The sequence below is a fragment of the Kogia breviceps genome, chromosome 2, assembly GCF_026419965.1.
Source record: "Kogia breviceps isolate mKogBre1 chromosome 2, mKogBre1 haplotype 1, whole genome shotgun sequence".
NCBI lineage: Eukaryota > Metazoa > Chordata > Mammalia > Artiodactyla > Physeteridae > Kogia > Kogia breviceps.
In genome coordinates, this window is record NC_081311.1 from 193,482,696 (window position 1) to 193,502,537 (window position 19,842).

Sequence of the window (19,842 nt, forward strand, 5' to 3'; positions counted from 1 at the left end):
TGGATCTTTCCCTTTATTCTCATAAAAGTGTCCCTTGAAGGGACCCTTGGGAGCAAGGCATTTGGTTAAATGGCAGGACCTCTGGAATCGTCTGGCCTAAAGTCCCTCAGTCCTGCCCTGGGTGACATCTCCACAACCCTATTGGCTGGGATTGGAAAACATGTAGCTGGAAAGTGTAAGTAGATATTTTAAAAGAGGTTTTTTTTGTTTTGTTTTGTTTTGTTTTTTAAGAGCTAGCATTTAACTTGGTATTTATTAGGGTGTGTGTCTGCACGCTCAATGTTTAACGAGATAAAATGGACTTCACTGAGTCTCAGAGAACCCTTTATACTGCGTGTGTCACAGTTTCCTCTCAAAATATTTGTTTCCAAGACCTTCCGCACAAGAGTCCCTTGGTTATCAAACCAAAGCTTAAGGCTGCAGAGGGGTCAAGGGCTGAGGCCCCTACACCTGTGTTCTAAACCAGCCCCTCTTACCGGGGCCAGAGCACCTAGGGCCCCACCTCCCTGGGGAAGGTTGACGGTGGCCACGTTAACCTGAAAGCTCCTCTACTTCAAAGTGCAGCAGGGCTGTCCCTGTGGTCAGGAGGCCGCACTTTGTCCTGTTTGGGAGGCAAACATGGCCAGCGCAGTAGAGGAGCCGGTTGTTTTGTACCCAAATAACCCCCTTCTGACCTGGTTTTGTGTGTAAGTGGATCAAGGATTGGGACAGACGTGGAAGTTGGCCTGGGCAGCCTGCCATATGCTTACACGTGGAAAGTTCAAGGGGAAATGGAGAAGGCAGGGGTGACGCCAGGATCCCACACATATCCCTCTGATGCCTTTGGCCCCTGGGCCAGAGAGCCCTCTGGTTGCCTTCTATTTGAGGCTGCCTAATACGGAGCAGAAACAGAGGCTACCCCACTGGGCCATGCTGTGGTTCACAGGGATCTTGGAATTCGACTCCAAGGGACCATGGTGTGCGACTGGGCGCTAGGGCTGCTGTGGGTCCAGGGCTCTGGCGAGAGAGAGAGAGAGAGAGAGAGAGAGAGAGAGAGAGAGAGAGAGAGAGAGAGAGAGAGAGAGAGAGAGAGAGAGAGAGGGTGAGAGAGAGAGAGAGAGAGAGAGAGAGAGAGAGAGAGAGAGAGTGAGAGAGAGAGAGAGAGAGAGAGAGAGAGAGAGAGAGAGAGAGAGAGAGAGAGAGTGTGTCTTGTCTGGCTTCCTCCCTGAGCTGCTCAGCTCCAGCCAGGGTTCCTGCTGAAGTGCAGACAGTGAATTTCAGAGACCCTCAGGCAGAAATTCAGATTTTCAGTCTCAAGTCATGCTTGTTCCTGTCCTGCTCTGCACTTTTATGGAGTAATGAGGCGCTTAGCTTAGTCCTTGGAGCCAAGCCCTCATGATGAGTCCTGGCTGCAGAAACTGGGTCTCTGTCTTGTCACATGAGTTCTTTCTCTCCCTCACTGGTTAACAAGGTCTTTTCAGAGCAGGGTGTTGCCTCAGATCATTACCCGAACCCCAGAATGCCTTCACCCTGACCTCCCTCCCCTCCCCCGTCCCAGGTGCATAGCCCTCTCCAGAACTCCTAGCTGTGAGGGCAGCCACTCCCAGCCCCTTGATCCCTGGCAGAGGTGGGTCTCGCTTTCAGATTCTGCCCCCTGATCTGGTCTGGCCCAGTATGTGCCACCAGCAGAGAACAGCCATGATTGTGAAGCAGGCCAAGGGGCCAGGCCTGACTAGGAGGACTGAGACCTCGGGGTGAGCCTAGACCAGCCCTGTCTCAGAAGAACCTACCAGGCACATATGTAGCTTTAAATTTTCTAGTAGCCACATTAGAAAAAAAAATCAAAAGAAACAGGTGAAATTAATTTTACTAACATTTTATTTAGCCCAGTATGTCCAAAATAGTATCATTTCAACTGGAAATATAAAAAAAAATTTTTAATGAGACATTTTGCATCTCTGAAACCCTGTGAGAATTTTAATTTTACACTTACAGCCAATTCAGATATTAAATTTTTATCCAATATACTTAATCTGTATTTAGATTTCATGAAATTTATAGTTGAAAAAATAGATTCACATCCTCAATTGTTCCAAAGACACTTAAAAAGTTTTCCAATGACTAAATTGGGTACCAGTCTTTAAATTTCAATAAAAAACGATTTTAATTTAAAATCAGTTCCTGGGTTGCACTAGCCACATTTCAAGTGGCCACCTGGGGCTAGTAGCCACTAGATAGGACAGCCAGAGTGCAGGAGATCTCGCTCGGGGGTTCACTGTGGCTCCTCCCACCCCTGGCCACTTGCCCAGAGCTGGTTGGTCATCATAGACCCTCCCCCCCCGTCCCCAGCCACCCCTCCCCCCGCGAGGGGACAGTAGCTTCCAGCATCACTTCATCCAGGGCAGACTTCCGGTTGCCCACGATAGGCGTTGCCCTCCTGGACACTGTCCTTAGAGGGAAGAGAGCCCAGCGTCTCCGATGCCTTCCCGGGTTCTTTCGTGCCTCAGTCCATCCAAAACAATTCCAGCCCCAGCCGGGCGTTTCCCTCCAGCCAAGCACCTACCTACGGGAAGCCCGAGTCACCATCTGCGTTTCACGTTTCTGCTCCCTGAATAAACGCTTTTACTCTAAAAGCACGTGGCCTGCGTGCTGTACAGGAAGCAACCACTAGCGTCGTGGCCAGTTTTATTCCGCGCTGTTCTATGCCAAGCCCTTGATTAGAGCACCTCCCCTCACAAGCGGCGTCAGGTAGGTGGACCAGCCCCCTCTACAGCAGGGCTCAGGTGACCCCAGGGCAGCTGTGCAACAGGGATTTGATCCCTGGTGTCCTGGCACCGACACCGCCCTTTCCACCTTATCACTGTGCAGCTCGAAAAGCAGTCAAGCCCAGTTCTTGACAGGAGACCGAGCCCTCCTAAGACCCAGGATTTAAATGCCATAAGGCTCGCGGGTTGAGGGGATGGGGGTGGGTAGAGGTGGGTGGTCATAGAGCACTCGCCCCTTTCCACGTGCTCTGCCTTCTGGGGAACGCTGTGACCACTAGAGGGCGCCGCGCGGGCCAGGGAGGTGCTTCGGCGAAGCTTCGGACTGAATCCTGCTCAAGGTGGGCACGTTCGCAAAGAGAAATCAGGGTCACGGTTTCCTCCCGTCACCCTGACAGAGGCCCCTGCCTAGCGCGTAACTGTGTGAGCCCACAGCTGACCTCGTTTGGGTTTTGAGATCTTTTGTGTTATTCCTGTATCTGGAGGGAGATAGTTGTTTATGAACAGAGCACTGGGTAAGAATTCTTTCTGTGGTTTTACAGTGTCCTAAATGTCCGCTAAAAAGAGCTCATTTTAGAGTCTTGGAGAGGGCAGGGGTTTCTGAGACATTGGTCTGAGTTCTAGCCTTGTGCCAATAACTAACTGACCCTGTGTTCATCCATTCATCCAACAAACATTTATTGAGCGCCAACTATGTGCCTGACGCTGTACTAGTTACTCTAGGGGACACAGAGATGAATAAGATGTGGCTGTGCCCTTGAGTAGTTCCTTGTCCAGTTGGGAGATAGGCAAGAAGACATGATTATAGCTGTGTGGGGTAAAGGCTGTAAGGGGACACATGGTGGGGTGGTCAAGGAAGGCTTCCTGGAGGAGGTGCTGGGGATGAGGGGAAGAGTCCTTGAAGACAGAGCAGAGAGCAGGTACTGAGGTCAGAGACAAGGTACCATGCCTGCGCAGCCTTTCTGGGAATTGGAGCAGTTCAGCATGGCAGGAGTGTGGCGCACAGGGCAGAGGGGTGGGACATAGAGATGGAGGGTAAGCAGGGTTGGGTGAAAGTCCTGGAGAAGCTTGGAGGAGACACTCCCTGCCTTCCTTGTTTTGGGTAGTGCTCCAGGCTAGCTGTGAAGAGTGGCCTGGAAAATTGTGCGATGGTGAGCAGGAAGTCAAGGCTGTTGGGAACTGTTGCAGCCAGGAAAGAAGAGGGGGAGATGACTAGCGGGTAATGGAGTGAGACGGGAGGCTGGGCCGGTGTGAGAGAGATTAGGGAGGACCAGATCCGGTGCAGACCAGGTGGGGGCAGGGGACAGAACGGTCAATGGTGCCCTCTACCCACCCTCTCCCTGGGGGCCCTGCTTCAGTGGCTGATGAATGCCCTTCGACACACTGGGATCAAGGCAGGAGACACACATGCAGCGGGGGCGGGGGGCGGGCCGCAATGTTTGCAGCTTTGAGGTCGTTGAGTTAAGGAGCATCAAGCAGAGATGCCCGGTAGGTGTGTGAGTCTGATGCTCTGGAGAGAGGACAGGGCTGCAGGGGTACATTTTAGGGCCACCACCTTGTCCATAGCGATCCGAGGCATTGCACTCCCACAGGGAGAATGGGGGGTGAGAAGATTCTGCCTGTGCACAGAAACAGGGAAGAACAAAGCAGAAGAATAGAGCCCAAGATGGGGGCTCGGGGTTTCAAGGAACAGAGCCAGTGGTCAGAGTGGAATTTTGAAAAAGATTGCTCCGTCTAAAGAGTGCCGAATGAAATGGAGAGGGAGAAGCCAGAGGCCTAGGACAGCAGAATGTCCAAGAAGAGAGGGACCTCTCCGAGGGCTTCCACGGGGCTCAGATGCGACTGTGGCAATTACAAGCTCAGCGTCCCAGCCAGAGACAGAATCGTCCTTCCATAGAGAATGTCTTCTTTTTGAAGAGCAGAGATGGCAAACTGGCCACCTCTCTGCTTTAAAACACTTAGAATCAGTTGCCAACATTGTTTTTGGAGATACAATTGACATATAACATTGTATTTGTTTTAGGTGTACAGCCTTATGGTTTGGTATACGTGTATGCTGTGAACTGCCTATCACCACCATAAGTTTAGTTAACATCCGTCACCGCACAAAGTTACAATTTTTTCTTGTGATCAGAACTTTTAAAATGTACTCTTAGTCACTTTCCAATATACAGCAGTAAGTCGTCACGCTGTACATTCATCCCCAGGACTGATTTATCCTATAAATGAAAGTTTGCACCTTTCCACCCCCTTCACCCATTTCACCCAACTTGCCAACATGGAAAATTCCGAGGATTTCACACAAAATTCCGATTTCTGCCTTTCCTTGAAAAATCAGAAGCTCACGACAGTAGCCCTGCATCTGGCACCGCAACACTGTCGGAGCCGAGTAGCCGCTGCTCTCTTTAGATGGGCCATCACTCTTCATTCTGTAACAGTCACCACCACCCCCTACTGCCTCCCTGACACTAGTGTCAGTTGCTGCGCACCGTCCTGCTGAGCTGGTGTTTTCTTGCACTCGGCCTGCTCCACTCATTCCCGTTACCTGTTAGCGTTTGTGTCTGATTCTTTTAGAAGTTTGGGGCACACAAGTATCTTTATGTGAGGGATCAGCCAAAGTGCCTCTGTAAGATAATACTCCCACGCACTCAATCTATTTGTTTTTCATGCACACCTCCGAGGTAAGTGTCTTTCAATATGAGCTACAGGTTCTTGAAGTGTTTAATAATTATATTTAATATATTTTAACAACCGTGGCCTAAGAATACTAATTTTAAAAAAATTCACACATGACCTGGGACTTCCCTGGCGGTCCAGTGGTTAAGACTCCATGCTTCCAAAGCAGGGGGGCGCGGGTTGGATCCCTGGTTGGGGAACTAAGATCTCACATGTCATGCAACTTGGCCACAAGAATAATAAAAAAAAAAATTCACACATACACTCAAGTGTGTCCTAAACCAAATTTTATTTCAACTGCAAAACATTGGCTTGTGCCACTGGGTTACATTGTTCTGAGAAGGCCTCAGAAATAAGCTTTAGTAATCACTATCCAGTTGAAGAGTAGCTTGATAAGGCTAGTGGCTTTAAAATGCCACCATTTGTCACCAATCTTTGTCAAGGTTTTCTCAGTACTGACTATTGAAGTAAATTGTTTAGTAAAGCTGGTATAAGACAGCAGATGGCTATCACAACAGGCATTCCAAATTAGATACAATAAAAAACAGGAACCTGTCGCTACGGAGGGAGAGAGGAACTGGTCAGATGTAAGACAAGAACGGAAAATTTGTTTTTCCTTCAGAACACTTTTCACTGTATATCTTTTTATATTTCTGATTGTTAAACCATGTACAGTATTAACTATTCCAAATGTAAATTAAAACCTTCATTGTTCAACTTTATTATAAACCAGTGCTTACTTAGGGTTTCATCGTGCTATGATTGTAAAGCATTTATGTTTGGATTTCTTTGGAAGCTGGGCCCTGGTTTTTTAAGAAAACGGAAAATCACCCTTCTAAGAAAACGCTCTTTGCCCTACCGGGATCCCCAAAGGCTTGGCGCGGGCGCGGGGTGGGCGCTGCAGGGAGACTTCCCGAGCAGCAGGTGGCGCTACAAGCCCCGCGAGCACCTCTCCTCAACCCGTTTTTCTCAGCAATGGCGGGTGATGCGGGGAGGGGCGAGGGGGCCTTTCTCTAGGGGTGGCTATTCTGAAGCCTGATTCCAGGTGCGGACGAGGGTTCCCATTCCTGCGGGATCGTTGACCTCGAGGAGGATTAGAGAACACCATGGAGCTCTCCGTACACCCTCCCTCGCGAGGCGGGTCGGCAGCGGCGGCACGGAAGACACAGGCCTGGGGAGAATTCGCGCCAGGCGGCAGGCGGGACAGCGGGCAGCCCCGAGGCGGGCGGGGTCCTGGGTGAGAAGCGAGCCGGTGGCCTGAAGAGGCGACTGACTGAGCCGGGCACCCGGGGAGCCAGGCGGCGCGTCGGAGCGAGCAGGCGGGGAGCTGACAGATAGACGGCGCGGCCGGAGCGGCGAGCAAGCGAGCGAGCTAGTACGGAGCGCAGCCATGATCACTTCAGCAGGTGAGTGGGATCGCAGCCGGCGCCGAAAGGGAGGAGACGCCACGCCGGCTTTTAGCTGAGTCAGGGCCGGTGACTGGGCACCTCCCGGCGGAGCACCGGCCTGCGCGGCTGCTCACTGCGCGAGGCTCACACCCCGGGCCGGGGGCTGGCAGTGTGGCCCAGGCTCTCCGGGGGCCCTCGCGACCCCCTCCGGCTCGGGGGAATCGCGCTGGGGTGGCCGGCTCGTTCTTCCTCCGCAGCCACACCCCCGTGCCCGGACACGAGGGGCTTCCTGGGCCCTTATCCGACCCCGACGGGTTTTCCTTAATTCCATTCCTCCGGCGGTTGACCACGTGGGGCCGTCCAAGCCCAGCCCTAACTTGCAGGTGGTCAGGGTGGGATGGTCCCCCCCGGGCAGCCGGACTGTAAGGCAGCCCATGCTGCTTAAGTATTTCTCGACCTGACCTAGCACCTTTCTCTTTAGAGGGAAATGTAAATTAAATTAGGCTTGAGGCGGGTCGTTTCTGGGTCTGTTCTAAAGATATTTAGTTAAAGCACCCAGAGAACTTTCGTGTTTGGTGAAGACAGCATCCTGAAGGCAGACATTATACTGGGAATCCAACTGTGGTTTTGAGGCTAGATGCTACCTAGGTTGCCTTGAAGAAAGAACTCATGGGTGTGCGGAACAGATTTCCTACACTTAACCGTTGTGTGCGTAGATCGTGGAATGACGTTTGCAGCGGGATAAGCTGTAGAAGTCAGGTTTCAAGTGGAGATTTTTAAGCCCTGGGCTGCAGATTGATGTGCACGTAGCCGTCCACAACCTTGGTGCCTTTTTTTGTGCCTGCTCACAAACCCTTTTCTCGTCCTGTTTTACTCTACACTTGCCCCACAAGTGCTTTGCTATAAACAAACTAATAATCACAGGACAGTAACTTGTAAGGAGCTCCAAACCATGTGTTTATAAGGATTGCTTAAAGAAATTGGTGGAGACCCTGAGAGACATAATAGTTCTTTTTAAAGACTTGAAGAGCTGTCACCTCTACGTGGGATTAGAGTTTTGTCTCCAGGGGGTACAAATGATTGGGAGATGAATTTTAGTTCAATGTAAGGAAAAGCTTTTCCATCCAGTCAGAGTTCTCTAAAGAGAAAATTAGCACTAAATTTCTTGCTGCTTGTAAATGTAGGCCTCGTTGTTTTTCAGACACCCCTACTGAGCCCACACCACCTTCATCTCTTGCCTGGCTTGCTTTGACAGCCTTAAGATTTTGTTTTTCCAACAATTACCTCCGTATAGTCCATTCTTCGTGTTGTAGGCAGATTATTCTTTTTTAAACCTTAATCACATAATATTATTTTTCTGGTTAATATCCTTCAGAGGTTTCCATTGTGCTTATAATAAAATCCAGGCTTATACGCCTAAATGATCTGATTCCTGGTTTGTCTTGTACCACTTTTTTCCTCCCTATACCCTAATCATACTGGCCTTTCTGTTCCTTGAATATGTCCATTTCTCTCCTACCTCAGGCCCTGTCACATTCTTTTCCCCCTTTCTAAACTTCTCTTCCTCAAGTTTTCCCTTAGTTTCTCAATCCTTAGTTTCCGCTCAAATGTTAGTCTTTCCTGATCATTGTATTAAAACATGCTGCATCTCTCCCCCTCAGCTGTCCCCTCTCTTCATTACAGTTCTGTAATTACTTTGTTTACTTGCCTGACTTCTGTTTTTCTCTCTGAGGTCGAATTTTGGGCAGGAAACTTCATAATTCTTAGGACAACTGCTGAGCAGATGACAGAAGTTCAAAAGTATTTCTCGAGTGAAGAAATCAGTTAGCTAATCAAATCAATAAATCAGTCACCAGAGTATTTTAAGTAGAGGCTGAAACAACACTTGGTGGGGATTTAATAGAATTTAAACGTAATGATTTTTGAGGTCTTACTCTGAGACTCGGTGGTGATAGCATAGTGTGTATTCGTTCCTGGCATTGGTTACGTTTACTGGATTACTTATCAGCTTCTGCTCCAAACCTTTTGTCACCTGGTTTCCTGTCCTTTGGCTGTCTATGGCTTAAGATCTGTCCCGGGTGCTAAACAGAACCTAACAGGTACTAGTTTGGATCAGTCAGTTTATTTGTTCATTTACTGGCTAGGCACTTGCAGGGCACTAAGAACACAGTGGTGAATAAGAGGTCAACATGTACTGTTAAGTTTTTCCAAGAGGTTTGGCTGTGAAAGGGAGCGGAGAGATAGAGATAGGTGGTTATTGGAGGGAGACGTAAGAATGAATTTTTTTTTTTAACATAATAAAGGAAAATTATGCGTAAAAACTTTAAAACAATAGTCTCCCACTCCTCTTTCCCCTTTCTTATTCCTTGAGGCAACTGTTTTCAACTTTTAAGCTGTGTCGTCTGGAGCATACCTTTATATTTATAAATGATATGCTATTTTAAATAATGCTATAAATTGATACAGCAACTTTAGGTAATATCTGCTGACTTCATATTATGGCATAAGAAATTTTTTAGCATCCTGAAACCTTCCCCGTTCCCCCAGGGGCACCTCATCCTGCATCTAAAGGTGAGTTTTGTCGTTTTTAAGATGAGAAATATTTGTGTATGGAGTTGTAGGTATTTGATTTAGTTGTGTTCCATGGACAACGGCTGCATTTCTAAGCCAGGACAACCGTATAACACATTAGTCATAAATGAAACCAAACAGGAGAGTATATAGAAATCCATTACCTCTTTTGGGAAAAGCAGTTCAGACATACCGTTGATTGATGATAAGGGATTGGGTAGCATTTTTAGTATTTTGATAAGGCATTCTGCCATTTATGATCTGTTCCACATTTAAGGTACTATTGTCTATCAGCTCTTCCATGTCACTGGTTCACAATCCCCCTCCCCTCCCCTGATTGCATTCTTTAATCTGTCTTCTCTTCATGCTGTCAATTCAACCTCTCTGTTCTGGGTTTGTTATACCCACCTAGAGTACCAAGAAGTTCCTTTTATCTGCTTTCATGCTTTTTGAACAGTAGCATGCCCTAGCTAGAACCATGGCATAGTTTTGTTTGCTAAATTTTGTATCTTTTCCTGTATGCCTCTCTAAAGACGAAGCTATTTGGCAAACCTACACTTACCAGTTAGAAATGGCTACATCTCCTGTGGAAAGTTGCCTTGACACTTTTTGTATCAGCTCACAGTTTCAACTCAGTGTTCCGGAATGATTTTAAGACCTACATGGGAAACATATCTGAGAGACAGTTTAGTTTCCTTCATGGTCCAAGGACGGTAATTTCCCACATCTTTTTTTCTAATAATCCCTTTGATATATGACTGTATTTCAGGGTGCATTTTTTTGGAGAGGACAGTTATTTCCTTTACTCTCCAGTGTTAGTGCTAATCACCTCAGGGTCACATGGGGAATGCTGTGCTTCAGTAATTGAAGTCAGAGCAAGTGAGATTGCTCATCATTTAGTGAAAACCTTCTAGGTTACTTGTGATACAACAGAGGTGCCTTAATATAGGCATCTTGAAACAATCGAATTATTTTATTCTGTGAGTTGATGACTAAATACTCCTGTTTTTGTAAATAATTTTATACCTCTTAGTTTATTTTGTGTGAATAATTTTATTCTGAAATTGTGTAGGAAAGTTTCTCATTTTGGTCAGTAAATTAGGCCAGTGATTGTTAAACTGTAATGAATATCAGTATTACAAGGAAGGCTTATGGCTCTATTACTGGACCCCATCCCCACAATTTCTAATTCAGTAGATCTGTGATGGAGCCAAGAATTTTTATTTTTAAGAAGTTCCCAGGTAATGCTAATGCTAGTTGATCCAGGAACCATGCTTTGAAAACTGTTGAATTAGGCAAATAATGTGATATATATGGTATTATGAGGGTTTGATAACATAGTTAATTCTTAAAATTTGAAATATAAACCTTTTCAGCTTTAAAGAAAAATAATGATTCCTCTAGTGAAGTCACCCTTCAAAAAATACTTTTTTTCCAACTCTGATATATTTTTGACTAAGCGTTAGTTTATCTTAGGATATATGTTTCATAATCATATACCTTTTGTCTTATAGCTGGAATAATTTCTCTTCTGGATGAAGAAGAACCACAGCTTAAGGTATGAGTCGAAGAAAAATTAACTGGGCTTAATATTATTACTTTGAAGCTCTTTGAATTTAGTGATATCTATATATCTTCCACCATTTAAAATAGCCGTCCTACTTAGTCTATACCTAGTCATTGAAATCTAGCCCCAGAGGACAGGACAGTATTTTGGCAACAGCAGTGGTTTTCCCTAGAGTTTAACAAAGCTGAGGCATATAAATCTCAGTGTGGCACCTGGAAACCACCCACACACACACCAGTTTTCTTATCAACGGAAATCACAAAAAGTTACTTCTGTATCACATATTTTAAAACTATTTTCATATAACAAAAATTTGGAATATACTTCATTTGGCTCTAGGCACCTGAATTCATTTATATCCATCCAAACCAGCAGCCTAGAGTCAATCTTATACATACTGTCAAAGAAGAAAAATGTTCAGTATGATAAGGAATGACATTATGTTTTATGATTGAAAACAGAAAGGAAGTATGTAAGCCCAATGGAAAATATAAGTCAGTTGGTAAACTTTTGTATTTGTCATTTAGTAAATATGACTTAGAATTTGGCCACCGATTTGTTGGAAACTTTTTTTTAAGGAAGTATAATGGTAAGTCTGTCTCAAAATTGAATTTTGGTTTTATCTTCTACAGGAATTTGCACTACACAAATTGAATGCAGTTGTCAATGACTTCTGGGCAGAAATTTCTGAGTCTGTAGACAAAATGTAAGAATTTACTTTATTTCTATAAATTGGAATAAAGTAGATCAACCTTAATTATCTGTGGGTCTTGTGGCTTATTAATTCATTTAGAGATTTGCTGCCACTAAATTGCGGCTTGAGTATTTAGATTTGGAATTTTTAAGGAGAACCACAGTTTGAACTAGGCCTATACTTCCTAATTTCTTTCAGAGAAGTTTTGTATGAAGATGAAGGTTTCCGGAGTCGGCAGTTTGCAGCCTTAGTGGCATCTAAAGTATTTTATCACCTGGGGGCTTTTGAGGAGTCTCTGAATTATGCACTTGGAGCAGGTGACCTCTTCAATGTCAATGATAACTCTGAATATGTGGAGACTATTATAGGTAATTATCTTCCGTCTAGTAAGGCTTTATCCTGTTGGCTTCTTTCTTGCTCTAGTACATACAGCATTTTTTTCCCTGAATTTTTGAGGTTGGCACATTTCATTTTAATTGAAAGTTCATAACCTTTCTACAGTAATTTTATGCAGGCTGAGTTTTTAGATCTGCCTTAGAATTCTGTGCTTTTTTATTTTTTGTCGTAATGAACAGTAACATGAATAACAGTAATCATGAAGACACTCTACTCACAAAATATTTTAAGAATGAATCTAAGAAATTATTCAGAAACAGCCAACTTAACACAAAGATAGTTATCTCAGTGATAATGTTTATCTCTTTTCCGGTGAGCATATTATTGTTTGAAAAAATTAAATCAGATTATTGTGAATAACAGAAATTAAATGATAGTAATTTATAGAGTTTCTAACACAGGAAACCATTATTGAGTGTTTCCATTGTACTAGGCACTATACTGGTCATTCTTCATAGCATAGTTTATTCCACAGCTATCCTGTGATGAAGGAGCTAGCCTTGTTTTACAGATGAGAAAACTTGGGTTATAAGATGATAAGGACACATGGCTATTAAATAGGAGGGTCAGAATTTAAAACCCAAGCTTACTCACTACGAAATCCATACTGTTTTACTAGTAACCATTGTTGTTTTATTTGCTTCTGTATTTTTGAAGTGAGAGGGTAGCACACAGGTAAGGTTCGGGATTCTCTATCTTGTAAGTTGAACCAGCTCTGTAAGAGTTTGTTCAAAGCTTTTGTAGCTTTAAAAATGTTTGAAAACTCCTGTTCTAATAGATGAAAGAAGGGATTGCATACCCTTCAGACGTGTCTTTTTGACTATCACGCTTTAGATCATAGTTACAGAGAGCCCAAGAGTGTGTTCTCTGTCAAGTGTGTATAGTGTAGTTTTTTGAATTGCTGGTTAAGAGGAGATCTGCATTATTCACCTGAACGCTTAGAAGGAGAAAATTGGTATTCTCTTTCAGAAATTGGGGAATGCTGCACAAGGCAGTCCAGAGAGGTACTTTTCAAATGTCCCTGAAGTTTGAAGTAAGATTTTGTGTTCACATTTAAATTTTTTTGCCATGATGGTTTGAGAATGTGGCAAGTAAGTTTATTGTTGTTGGGAACTCACTGAATTGGAGTTTTCATCTGTGAATCCAGTGGGAAGAACAGATGATTTTAAAGAATAGACCATATCATTTGAAACCAGAGCACTTTCCCTACATTAAGTTAGAAATGGTGAGTTAAGTGCTTATCTCTTTCCTCTTATTTGAAGGATTTTTTTTTTTGATGAATGTTGATAATTTTTTCCAGTGGTGATCTGCAAGTGCTTGCAATGTTAACATTTTACAAATGATCCTTTTAATCAGGACAGCTGGTCTATAAGAGGCTATGAGGTGGTAGATGCCTTCCTATGTATCATCTTAGTCTTAGCTTGTAGAAGATGATTGTTGACTGGTAGACCAGTTCTGTTTGCTTTTCTTTGTGTGGAAATGGGGTTCACCCATCTAGTTTTCTTGGGACTATTAGAATGTATTTTTTTAAATGTCAGTGAGATTTGTGAGAGGATATATAAAATAAAATTTAGGAAAGCCTTCCTAGGATCTTAATGAATGTCATAAACAGTACACTCAGAAAATTCAAGGCTAGAATTTTCAGTCTTCTCCCGATTGTAACAAGACTTCAGCTAGGAATGAGTCTCGGTTCTGGAATACAGTTATTACATAAACCTGGTAAGTGACAGCACAAGTCTCATTTGAAACCTGGGAGGTAACATTTTTCTTCCTCAGTTATTAACTAAGGAAATCTCCCCAAATGTTATAAATCTGAGATTCCTTTCTGATGAGGTAGGGGTAATGTTTCCTCACAACTGCATTTGGTTCAAAAAGCTCATATTAGGGCCTGGTGAAGATTTTCTGCAACCAAAATTGTTTAAGGTCTGCTTTGTGAGTGCCGCTTAGTTCTTACTAACTGTACCTGAACCTGCCTAATTCTACCTGGGTGGACCCTGAATGTGGTATATTCATATTCCAATTAATAAAAGTCCTCTGCTTCCCCCAAAATATAGACCCATTAACATGGGCCATCTAGTAGACCAGCAGTTCTTTATCCTAGTTCAAATCATTTGTTTCCTGTGGCTATAGTTTGCAACTAATTAATCTTTTCCTTGTACCTTTCTCTTTGAAAGGGAGAGTGACAGGCCAGTGAGTTATAGAGAGGATAACTATTATATATGTCATTCAGCTTGAGTGGCTGTTTTCCGTAAGAAGGTGGAAGAAGGTTTAGGGAAATTTCCTTTCTTGGTTGCTCCTAAAAAGTTTAAATTATGATTGTAAAGTAGTGTAAGTTGTAAACATGATACCCTTCCGTATGTTGCGTCATCCTCCCCATTCACCCAAATCATTGTGAAATGGGAAAGCCAAGTTATGCACATGCACCACTGCATGAATTTTCAGACCCCCTGTTTGGGGAGAGGAGAAGTATGTGTGAATAGGTTCAACCTACCTCACGTTGAGACAGTGAATATTTTAGCTGATTGCCGGAAAGGTTTTTGGAAATCTTCTTGGTATTGCCTTTAGAACCTGTGGCACATTTCAGGTCATAGACAGACTCTCTACTGTCAAGGATCTGATAGTTTCATTAATGTGAAGAAGTGTAATTTATTGCCATGTGATAATTGCTACAATAGGGTTTTTGTTAATATCCTCAATCATGGCAAGTGTTTGCTTTTGAGAGTGAAAACAGCAGCTGTTTGTAGCCAGCTCTGTAGAATAAGCAGCTTAGTCAAGTTGAATAACATAGTTTTGAATAATAAACAGTAACAAGATAGAAATTTTTTTTTAATTAATTAATTCATTTTGTGGCTGCGTTGGGTCTTCGTTGCGGTGCATGGGCTTCTCATTGCAGTGGCTTCTTTTATTGCAGAACAGAGGCTCTAGGTGCGCAGGCTCAGTAGTTGTGGTGCGCGGGCTTAGTTGCTCCGTGGCATGTGGGATCTTCCCAGACCAGAGCTCAAACCCGTGTCCCCTGCATTGGCAGGCAGGATTCTTAACCGCTGCGCCACAAGGGAAGTCCTAGAAATGTTTTAAATAATGTCAGCTTACTGGAATTAGTGTGTAGCCCTGCAGTGTAACTGTTATGAAGGGAACAATATTAATTTGGAGGTATAACTTACAGCATTTAAAAAATTTGAAATTTGCTCATTACTCCATAGTCATCCCATAAGTCTTTTTCATGATTATAAATGTAGGCATTGTCCTTTCTAGTAGTATAGCCCAATTTACCAGCTGATCAGAGTTATTTTATTTTCTCTGTAGCAAAGTGCATTGATCACTACACCAAACAGTGTGTGGAAAATGCAGATTTGCCTGAAGGAGAAAAAAAACCAATTGACCAGAGATTGGAAGGCATTGTGAATAAAATGTTTCAACGATGTCTAGATGATCACAAGTATAAGCAAGCTATCGGCATCGCTCTGGAGACACGAAGACTGGACGTCTTTGAGAAGACTATACTTGAGTCGGTAGGTAGATGATGGGATTTTAGAGATTGCTGTCGATGAAGAATCAGCAGAGCAAATAATTAAAACTGAAAATTGCATGGGTAGTGAAAAGAAAATCTAACTTAGATATAGTAAAGTGCTCTTTTGTGAAAAATTTTATTTTTATATTTAAAATATAAAATATATGTATTTTATATTTATATTTATGTTTATAAATGAACCTTGTCTGTGTTTTGTGTTTGTCGAATAGTTACTTTTGTCTTACCACATTTATTCCTTTGAGGTCTTGCATGGGGAAGTTGTCTTAATTACCCTGCCCTTTTTAGGAAGACTATATTGGTAAACTACTATTGTAATGCATTTATCATGGTTAAAACTATAAGCTACATTCCTGGTTTGGGGGTGTTTTGCAATAATTATGACAGTTGTAAGTCACCAACCAAAGTGGTCAGAGACGTGCAAGACTGAGTTAAATGGACATTGATCCACATGCCCACTTTGCCTGCCTCACTACGTATCCTTCTCCACAAGCTAGCTCTTTGCACTCCAGCCATTTTGACCTTGTCTCTTCTGCTAGATGTACCACACCCCATTCCCCTTGCCAAAAGTATTGCCTCTGCCAGAAACATCCTTCTCCTTTTCATTCTTTACCTGCTGTATTCCTGGTCAAGATTCACAGCTCAACTCAACTGTCATTTGTTTACAGATCCTTCTGTCAATCCCTGCCAGCCATACCCTCCTTGACCCTTAGGTCCAGCTAGGTCCACCAGATTATAACCTCCTTAAGGATAGGTACTTTCACCACTGGGTCCCCAAAGCCTAAGGCAGTATTTAGCAGCAGTGGTAAGATTTGTTTAAATGAGTAAAAGAATGAATGACCCAGTGTAGTAGAACGGCCCTTATTTTGCTCTGTTTGATTTTTGTGCAGTTGTAGTTTCTCCTTGTCTTCAGGTGAATAGAACTAAAATATTTGTTATTATTCATTCAACAAATATTTTTTGAGTGCATATTATGTGTCAGACACTGTTCTAGACATTGGAGATACAGTGGTAAACAAGACCAACAAAGTTCCTGCCCAAATGGAATAATCCACTGGGGGAATAGGCAGTGAAGCCTTATTCCCTATAAGGTAAAGGGGTGATAAATTTTTAAGAAAAGAATAAAGCATAGTAAGAAATGTGTCTTACTTTACATCCCAGTGCACATATACATATAGATATAACTTAGGATGAAATAATACCTACTTTTTCTACTTATGATGTAATCCTGATATTTTAAAAATTGTATTTCATTTTTTAAAAAATGTTTGTCCCATTAAGTTATCTCATCATGTATACTCTGATAGGTCACAACTTGCTTTTTTTAAAAAAAATTTTAATCATTGAACAAAGCTATCTTTAAATTTTATAGTTCTTTACAGTTTTCAAAAGTTTCACACACATTATTTCATATAATCCTATAATAACCCTTTTTTTTTTTTTTTTTTTTTTTTTTTTGGCGGTATGCGGGCCTCTCACTATTGTGGCCTCCCGTTGCAGAGCACAGGCTGCGGACACACAGGCTCAGCGGCTGTGGCTCGTGGGCCTAGCTGCTCCGTGGCATGTGGGATCTTCCCGGAACGGGGCATGAACACGTATCCCCTGCATTGGCAGGCAGACTCTCAACCACTGTGCCACCAGGGAAGCCCTAATAACCCTTTTTTATCCCCTACTCCTATATTGCCCTTCCCCCTTCCCTGTCCCCAATGATAACTACTAGTTTGTTCTATCTGTAAGTCTGCTTTTATTTTTTGTTTTATTCACTAGTTTGTTGTATTTTTCAGATTCCACATATAAGTGATATGCACTATTTGTCTTTCTCCATCTGACTTAATTTCATTTAGCATAATGCCCTCCAAGTCCATCCATGTTGCTGCAAATGGCAAAATTTCATTCTTTTTTGTGGCTGAGTAGTATTCCATTGTGTATATACATTTGTGTATGTGTGACACCCCACATCTTTATCCATTCATCTGTTGATGGACACTTAAGTTACTTCCATATCTTGGCTATTGTAAATAACACTGCTATTGGGGTGTGTATATCTTTTTGAATTAGTGAATTTTGTGAATTTTTAGTTTCTCAACTCGCTTTTTGAGAAGTACTCCTGTAGCTCTTCAGCATGCTTATTTATGCTGAAGGACTTTTTTAGGTTAGTATCTCAAATATTGGGTATGCTTTGAAGAACCACAAGGTAAACATAAATAATGTGAAGGGGCTTCCCTGCTGGTGCAGTGGTTAAGAATCTGCCTGCCAATGCTGGGGACATGGGTTTGAGCCCTTGTCCGGGAAGATCCCACATGCCGCGGAGCACTAAGCCCATGCGCCACAACTACTGAAGCCCGTGCACCTAGAGCCTGTGCTCTGCAACAAGAGAAGCCACTGCAGTGGCTGCAGAAGCCTGTGTGCCACAACGAAGAATAGCCCCCGCTCGCCGCAACTAGAGAAAGCCCGTGCGTAGCAGTGAAGACCCAACGCAGCCAAAAATAAATAAATAAAATAAAAATAAAATAAATTTATTAAATAAATAAATAATTAATTAATCTGGAGTCAGAATTTCCTCGGGAGAGCACCAGCTAGATGTGACAGCACTCAAACCTTGAGTCACTCAGAGCTGGAGAATAGTTCTATCACATTGTGTTCCTGGCCAGTGAGTATAGGCGGTAAGTCATGAGTATTAGCAGGACTAGAGGCAGACACAATTGAAAAGCATAGCCACTTGGTATATGTATAGCTGTATAGATCTTTTTATAATAATTAACAGCACCACCACAGTTATAGTATACTATGGTCATACAGTCATGATCCTGGATGATCCCTAAATATTTAATTGTTTTCAACCTATTTTTTTTTTTCATGAAGACAGGGAAATAGGTAATTTTCTTTTAGGGTTTTCATCTAAAATGGTTAAAAATTTTAAGTTTTATTGTTTAAGTAGCAAATAAATCTTTAGCTGCCTAGAATGACTAAAGAATATCGATTAAAATAATTTGATTTCTAAATAAACATGCTTCAGTAACCAGATAATCATGTCTCTTCAAACTGTCTCTTTCAGAATGATGTCCCAGGAATGCTGGCTTATAGCCTCAAGCTCTGCATGTCTTTAATGCAGAATAAACAGTTTCGGAATAAAGTACTGAGAGTTCTAGTTAAAATCTACATGAACTTGGAGAAACCTGATTTCATCAATGTTTGTCAGGTAATAACATTGCATTACTTTACACTGTACTGCTGGGCCATGCCTCACTACATTACATTATATAACATCACATCACTATAATTTCATACATTATCTCAATTGATCTTTACAACAGCCTTGTGAAGATGCTTTATGCGTTTATATTCCATTTTACTGATAAGAAACTGAATCTCTCAAAACTAAAAAGCTGTTTTGTTATAATGTGTTATTTCTATATATTTTTTTTCATTTTGAAAATAAGCATTTAAGGAAATTTTTGAAAATGAGGTTTAAAAAAAAAAAGGTAGGGCTTCCCTGGTGGCGCAGTGGTTGAGAGTCCGCCTGCCAATGCAGGGGACATGGGTTCGTGCCCTGGTCCGGGAAGATCCCACATGCCGCAGAGCGGCTGGGCCCGTGAGCCATGGCCGCTGAGTCTGCGCGTCCGGAGCCTGTGCTCCACAACGGGAGTGGCCACAACAGTGAGAGGCCCGCGTACCACAAAAATAAAAGGTAGAAGAAAAGATAAAAACGGTACCTATGTTATGTCATTCTAAAAAGAATTTCAGCTATAAAAATTATCTTTCGTTTCATTCCCCAAACACCAGCCAAGACCTTTGGGTATATTTTCTTTATCTCTTTTCATGTATGGACTTGCTTGCACACTTAAAAAAAAATTAAGACAGGATAGAAAATATATAAAATGAAAAGTGTATCTTTCCCTTTCCATTGGCCTTTTCCCAATTGAAAGATTCATAAATGTTTTTCCTCCACTTACTAGCACATGTGGAGCTACCTCATTCTTTTCAATGGCTAGATTGTGTTTTATTGACAAATTTTTGTATTCTGCTTAGAGCACAGCATTTTATCACGCATTTGGTTTGTTATTTTTTCATTATAATGTGTTCTCAGTATGTGTTTCTATCCTCTATACATATTTAAAATTTAGATTAATACATCCTTTTTTTCAATGCTTTTTTTAAAAATTGAGTATAGTTGATTTACAATATTATGTTAGTTTTAGATGCACAGCAAAGTGATTCAGGTTTTTATTTTTTTTCCAAATTATTTCCCATTATAGGTTATTACAAGATACCGAATATAGTTC

General features: G+C 42.5%; 1 protein-coding gene across 1 annotated transcript in view; it reads left to right on the top strand.

The window, feature by feature from the left end:
• Positions 1–6,629: 6,629 nt before the first annotated feature.
• The window catches only part of PSMD1 (proteasome 26S subunit, non-ATPase 1), a 106,802-nt gene continuing 93,589 nt past the window's right edge, over positions 6,630–19,842 (top strand). Inside the window, exons 1-6 of the mRNA XM_059053625.2 lie at positions 6,630–6,823; positions 10,891–10,934; positions 11,576–11,649; positions 11,836–12,005; positions 15,337–15,542; positions 18,615–18,758. Of these exons, the coding sequence (XP_058909608.1) occupies positions 6,808–6,823; positions 10,891–10,934; positions 11,576–11,649; positions 11,836–12,005; positions 15,337–15,542; positions 18,615–18,758 (654 nt within the window). The 5' untranslated portion in view covers positions 6,630–6,807. The remainder of the gene's footprint in view (positions 6,824–10,890; positions 10,935–11,575; positions 11,650–11,835; positions 12,006–15,336; positions 15,543–18,614; positions 18,759–19,842) is intronic.